Genomic DNA, 7,012 nt, shown 5'->3' with positions numbered 1-7,012 from the left:
CATCTGCATAAACTTGAAATATTGCTCGCTTGTGTGTCTGTCCGTGTGTGTTTCCCCTTCCCTATACCTTCTAATAATGTGGGAAGGCTTTTGCAAAAAAGTTGGTTTTCACATTGAACTCTGAAAATGGGCAGGGTAGGTAGGCTTACCTTGATCTTGTCCATTAGGAGTTTAGCAGTAAAGAACTCTCTGTTGAGAATGCCCTGCCTCCAACTTCAGCATGCTCTGAGCATAGCTGCCTGGCCCAGTTATGGCCTACGTACAGGCCCACTGAGGGCTTTAAAGATGAGTTGGAAATGAACAGAAAGCCAGCCAAGAGAGTGGAGCAGTAGGAGGATGCACTCTCTGCATTTTCCCTGATGAAAAGAGAGCATGTTTCTCCCAATTTGTGTGGGAGCTTGAGGTGACACCCTAGACCTGTGAAGGCAAAAGTCCCATTGGCTTCAGTGGAGCTAGGATTTTACCCTCTATCTAGAGCCAGAGAAAACGAGGCTAGCCAGGCCCCACTATTATCAGCTCCTTTTATTGCAAGACTTGTGATATTTGTTGTTTTCTTAAATCTCCAGCTCCAGGACTCATGTGACTCAGCAGCAACTTGGCTGTTGGCTCTCATTTATTGAAAAGGTTTTGAGGCCTTGGGGCTGCAAGGAAAAGCTTGGAAATGTGCTCCGTGAAGGCTCCAAAACCTGAGGGCCAAGAAAAAGAACCCAACCTTTATTATTTTTTAAAAAGCCAATGGGGTTACTTTGGGCCTGACTCAGGATTTCAGAGTGTGGGGGATGGGCCATGGTGCCCGCCTGGGCTGAACACATGGGACATGGTGGCCTGGGCCTCCCTGGAGAAGAAGGGGCTCCTGGTCCTTTTGCTAGCGCTGCCCGGAGGAAGGACTGGCTTGGCGATGAGAGGAGGAGCGGACTCCCTCCAGGCTTCTCTGGGCATTAATTACACGCACTTGGCATTCATGCCCTGGGCGATCCGGTGCATTCACACAGCGCCCTAAGGCTGCATCACAGCGCGGGCGGGGGTCGGCTCAGTGTAGAGAACCCAACAAGCCAAAGACCGCCGGGGTTTGTTACCCCACCGCGCCCAGGGGGACCCCGCGCCCGCTCTCCGGGGCGGGTGCTGTGGGAGCCGGAGGCGGAGCGGCTGCCCCGGGGGCGGGATCCGGCTGTGGAGGGTGGCGCAGAGCCGGAGCCGAAGCCGGAAGCGCTGGGGAGTGGCTGGCTCCGTGCACCGAGCCGGGGAGCGCGGGCTCTCTAAGGTCGGTGCCTCCGCCTCTGTTCCGCCCCGCCGCCGCCGAGGTGGGGCTGCGCGGCGCGGGAGCGGGTTTGCCAAGCGCGGAGCCGCCGGGGCTGGGGTGGCCGCAGCTCCGCGGCGCCTCGAGGCGGGCTGGCAGCGGATAAGGCATGTCCCTGTAGGGGAGCGCATTGCGGGGTGAGCCCGGGGGATGCGTCAGTACCCGGACCTGGAAAGGGCATTGGGGGCTGGATACGGAAAAGAAACAAAGGTCTGATCGCAGCCTGCACGTTTGCCCCTCCGTGAATGGTTCCCACAGTATTGCCTGGGCAAGGACTGCGGCCCCTGCTCTCAAACTGTCCCTCTGAAGAGAGACACACAGAGAGAAAATAATGGGGAGGGGGATTTCCTACATTGCCCCACTGAAAAACACAGAGCCAAAGGGGGGGAGGGGAATCCCATAAGTATCAGGAGGAGGGCCTTTAGGAAGCTGCTTTAATGTTAATCACAAGAGGGAGCTGAATGAATCTCGTAAGAGCAAGATCTACTGGTTGTGCATAGGCACAAAAGCAATAACACCAGTGAATAGGGTTGCTTTATCTAGCTGAGTGCATGTATGTACAGCAGTGTTCAATAGAAGGAGAATCTCTGCAGATACATTTTGGGGAAAAGCTTAAAACATTAAACTGTTATTCCCTCCTCTGATGGAGTTCATCTTCCTCTCTTACTATTGCTAAACTCACCGTGCCTGGGATGACTTTTATCCCCGGTCCATGCAGATACTTTTGACCATGAGATCTGTGTTGATTTAGGATTTTACACTATGCTCTTCACCAGGGTAACAGAATTTTTATTTCTATATTTTTGCCTTTGGAACATATCGGATGCACCAAGGTGCTGATCTAGTGCTCGTGGAAGTGAACGGGGTCATTCCGTTGATTTCAGTGGGCTGTGGATCAGGCCCTGTATGGACTCTGCTTTCAAAAAAATATTGCTGGGAGTCTTTTGCTGCCAAACACTGAATTCAAAGCAATCAGTTCATTGATTGATCATTCAAGGTGCTATACGTCAAGTTGAACAAATAATTCACAAAATAAAATTGTAATGAATTTTGCCTCCCTCCCAAATTGTTTTCGAACAGACTGAAAATTTCTCAGATTTATTCATTATTCAAAATTATTTGAGGAGTTCTGCAGTGAATCATACTTGGTCTTCAGATTATTTACCAAAAGTTTGTGAAGTCTTCACAACTTACATTTTGCTTGTGTTAGCCCTTTTTTGTATCCAGAGTTTTGTTTTAAACCAAAAGAGAATAGCTTTTAAAGTTGTAACAAATTAAGGTCCCAGTCTGAACACGAGCCATTATGGAAACTAGGAACAACAAGGCAGCAGGGCCAGATGGCATACCAGCTGAAGTCTACAAGTTTGGAGGTGAAGAACTGCTAGGGAAGCTCCACAAACTTTTTCTTCATATCTAGTATAATGTGAAGATTCCAGAAGACTTGAGAAACGCTAACGTTGTTACAATCTTTAAGAAAGGAGATAAGCCAGAGTGTGGAAACTAATGAGGCATTGCCTTGCTGTCTTCAGCAGGGAAATTCTTGCCCATATCTTCTTAAACCGATTATTTCCCCTTGCTGAGGAAGTATTGCCGGAATCTCCGTGCAGTTTTAGACCATCCTGCGGGACAACCGACATGATCTTCGTTGCCCACCAAATCCAGGAAAAGTCTCGAGAGCAAAATCAGGACCTGTATATGGCTTTTCATCGATTTGACAAAGGCCATTGACTCTGTCAATCGCGAAGCCCTGTGGAAGGTGCTGGCCAGATTTGGCTGCCCTCCAAAATGTATTAAGGTCCTAAGGCTTCTCCATGATCAGATGACTGCCACGGTTCTCTGTAATGGCCTTCAGACGGAACCTTTCATTATCAAAACTGTGGTTAAGCAAGGATGCGTTATTGCCACAACCCAGTTTTCCATCTAGTTAGCAGTCATTTTGATCCTCGTTAAAGATCACCTCCCCAATGGAGTTGACATTCAATATAGAATGGATGGGCGGCTCTTTAATCTTCAATGTCTCCGCTCAAAGTCTAAAGTCTTCAGGGCGTCCATTACTGATCTTCTGTGTGCTGATGATTGTGTTATCTTCACGCACGCTGAGAGTGACCTTCACTCCATACTGGATTTTCTTGCACAAGCTTACTGAAGCCTAGGACTCTCACCGATATTGAGAAGACTACATACTGTTTCAGCAAGTGTTTACTAAACAGCATCATTACAAAGGGGGTGTGGACCACAAATTGGGCATCGATTTGAGCAGTCTGATCTGTTGGGATTTGCGCTGGGAGAACTTTAAAAAGCAATTGGTCTAAATATTGAGCTTAAGTGAGTCTTCAAAAGATCAGTTGTAGTCATCTGACTGAGGTTCTCTTTCAGGGCCTGGTTTAAGGGTTACACTAACATCAATTTGAATATTGCCATTGACTTCAGTGAGCTTTGGATCAGGCCCTCAGCGCTCAGCCGCAGGCCTGCAGCGTTCTTCTTGGTGTCTACATAATGAAACACTCTGAGAATCAAGCAGTTGGGAGGACGATGAAAAAGTTTGAGCCGCTGCTTTAGAGAATGAGACTTCGTGACTTTAAGAAATATTTAAAAGCAAAACATGTTGCCAAATGTAGCAGTCTTAGCTCAGAAAACAGTAAGAGAACTGTACCCAAAAAAATCGAAAGACGGATTGATAATTATCTTATAGGTACTTCAGATCACAGTATATCAGACTAGATTTATGATAGTCCAGTGTTTTCAGTGGAGAGTGCCTTAGCAGAGTGAAAACGATTCTGAATTTTGAAACATCAAAAAGTTTGAAAAAGGTAACTATGTAATCGCTCAAAATATAGGTGGGATACAATAAAAGGTAGGTCCAGCATCCACACTGCAGAAACCTTATTATTCGGTCTGAATACGTTGCAACACAGATGTTGGATATGCTTTTATTGTATTTGGCCCTTGAAAAGAAAAATGCCCCTTATTAAATTCCACCTCAGAATGTGGTAAAAACAATATACCCATTACACAGTGGGACACTGTGCTATGATCTGATTTTACATAGAGCTGTTTTGAAGTGCTGTTACTATACATAAATTTTAAAGCTTTGTGCTCTGAGTATTTAATAGTGAACATATGCTCTCTTTTAAAGAATTCGGAACTCCCCGATCCTGCAAGATCATATGTGTTGGTGAAGCCCTGATCATGGCATAGGTCTTTCTATGTATTTGTGAATTTTTTTAAATTTCAGGGTCCTAAAAGTGTCTCATGATTACCCTTATCACTCAAATCCGTTCTTGTTTTATACAGCATACTTCTGATATGGAATTTAGTTGATGGATTCCTGTATTTGATTGAATTGAAAGTAAGATTTAAATATTTCTTTTTTATGTTGTACATTAAAATACCATAAATTGGCCTGTTTTGTAAAGAAAGGCAATGACTGATAGTTACTTCCCACATTAATCCTTTTGAAAAGAAAAAAAAAAGAAGAAGAAGAAGCCAGCATTAAAAATAAACTTTGTTAGACATGTTGTTACTTTGAAAGCAAGTGACCAGAACACTGAGAGGCTTTGTAAGTTTCAGCTTGAAGCCAAAGAATAGTTCCTCTGGAAAGGCTCATCCACTCCCAACATGTAGCATGTGAGTGAGGACTTGATCAGAGGAAAGGATTTCCGAACTGACATTTTGGGTTGGTGGGTGTGCCCTGCCATTTTCTCATACTGAATATAAAACGATGGAAAGATTCAGAAAACTGCAGAATATGTCACTTGGTCACCAAAAAGTATGTGTCTTTATTGCATTATGTCCCTTGTTGTTGCTATTAAATACACACCATACTGAACTACTTTGTATAATTTTGCTTACTGTTTTTTAGAAGCTAACAACAAGGACATCATCTGGAGGCCAGAGAAACTTACGTTGCAAGTCGTGATGCTGCCACTATGGGAAATGTTTCTTTACTTGCTTCTTTCATTTGGCTTCCACTTTTATTCCTTCTATGAAGTATACAAAGTCTCCAGAGGTAAGTCTTTAAGGCTGCCCTGTTCATTTTTTTGTATTGCTTCTTGCCTTTGAGGTTCATGCTAGTCAATTATTGGCTAACTTTATTATTTAACGCATTAGTTTATTTTCCAGACCGGCTCCAGCAGCGTTTCCCTCTGAGACTTTTGAACTGAAGGTACCTAGATCCTCTCTTTAACTGAGAACCAACAGTATACAAAAAAATAGCAGGAGGGGCAAGCTGTGCAAGGAGTCTTTTGTCAAAGCTTATTCAGAGCTGGTGTTTATGGTATTTGGAGGACAGTTGGAAAGGGGCATCTTGACATTTGCCGTTAACAGATATATTGCCTTTAATAGATCAAATTATAAATATGCTATGTATGGGAATAAATATATGTTTTTTCTTTATAATTTTGTAGTATATTTCGTCTGAGAAATAAGGCCCTGATCTTCTGCATACTTACACAAGTGTTTAACTTTAAGCCTGTGAGTAGTCTCATTAAAATCAGAGGGTCTATAGATGTGCTTAAAGCTTAGCACATCCACAAGTATTTGCAAGATCAGGACCCATATTAAAATTGTGAGAGACAGGAATGGTCTGGGTGCAGGACTAGAATCCAGGAGCTTTTGAGTTCTACTCTCTGACACTTTATTCCTTTGGCTTTGGGCAAGTCACTCAGTCCTCAGTTTTGTAAACACTTATGCTCATTGGACCTGATCGGAAGCCTGTTGAGGTCATGTGAGTAAGTGCTCCCTAGTGAGAGTTGCCCAGTCTACTTCAAAAGTTGCAGAATTAGTGAGGAAAGAGGATTATATTTTTCTCTCATAAAATGTCCTGCTTTTAGAGTAATCACTCAAATTAACAGTGTTCTCCTGTCAGTGTTTCATACCTGAGGGGCAAACTGTTCCATGCCTGGGAAGGAGTACATAATTGACAGCTAACCCATATGGATCTGTGAGTTATGCATACCAAAAGGAATTGCTATAATAGCTTCTGTGCTGGAGTTGAGAGGCATCAATCATTTAACACTGCACACATGCCACAAACGTTGTTGTATATAATAGTCTGAAACAACTTTTGTGTAGGACTTTTTAATGATCCTTTTTTCCCTACAATACAATAGATACTGCAGCTGCAGAACTTTCTCTCTCTCAAAATGACAGAATAGAATATTTCAGGAATGCTTCTATTTCTCCTGCAGCTTCATTGTCATCTCCCTCCTTATAGCTTTACTAACCATTAGCCTGAAATACTGCACAGTGTATTGTAAAATCAATGCCAATGTCTTTCACACATGCCTGTCTGGACCCCAGTCCAGGAAAACATTTAAGAATGTGCTTAACTTTGCACATTGTGAGTCGTTCCATTGCAATAGTTCTAGCCTCTAAGGATAGAACAAGAAGTAATGGGCTTAAACTGCAGCAAGGGAGGTTTAGGTTGGACATTAGGAAAAAGTTCCTAACTGTCAGGGTGGTTAAACACTGGAATAAATTGCCTAGGGAGGTTGTGGAATCTCCATCTCTGGAGATATTTACGAGTAGGTTAGATAAATGTCTATCAGGGATGGTCTAGACAGTATTTGGACCTGCCATGAGGGCAGAGGACTGGACTCGATGACCTCTCAAGGTCCCTTCCAGTCCTAGAGTCTATGAATCTATGAAACTGAAGTCAGTGAGACTACTCACAGTGTGTAAAATTGACCACGTACTTAAGTCTTTGCATGATCG

At 43.8% G+C, this 7,012-nt stretch overlaps 1 protein-coding gene across 3 annotated transcripts in view; it reads left to right on the top strand.

The window, feature by feature from the left end:
- Nucleotides 1–5,215: 5,215 nt before the first annotated feature.
- The window catches only part of HHAT (hedgehog acyltransferase), a 345,313-nt gene continuing 343,516 nt past the window's right edge, over nucleotides 5,216–7,012 (top strand). For all 3 annotated transcript variants that reach the window (XM_065401658.1, XM_065401657.1, XM_065401656.1), the window contains exon 1: nucleotides 5,216–5,306. In XM_065401658.1, the coding sequence (XP_065257730.1) occupies nucleotides 5,216–5,306 (91 nt within the window). The remainder of the gene's footprint in view (nucleotides 5,307–7,012) is intronic.

This window comes from Emys orbicularis, chromosome 3, assembly GCF_028017835.1.
Source record: "Emys orbicularis isolate rEmyOrb1 chromosome 3, rEmyOrb1.hap1, whole genome shotgun sequence".
NCBI lineage: Eukaryota > Metazoa > Chordata > Testudines > Emydidae > Emys > Emys orbicularis.
The sequence above is the reverse complement of the archived record's forward strand: the minus strand, read 5'-3'. Positions and strand labels throughout refer to the sequence as shown.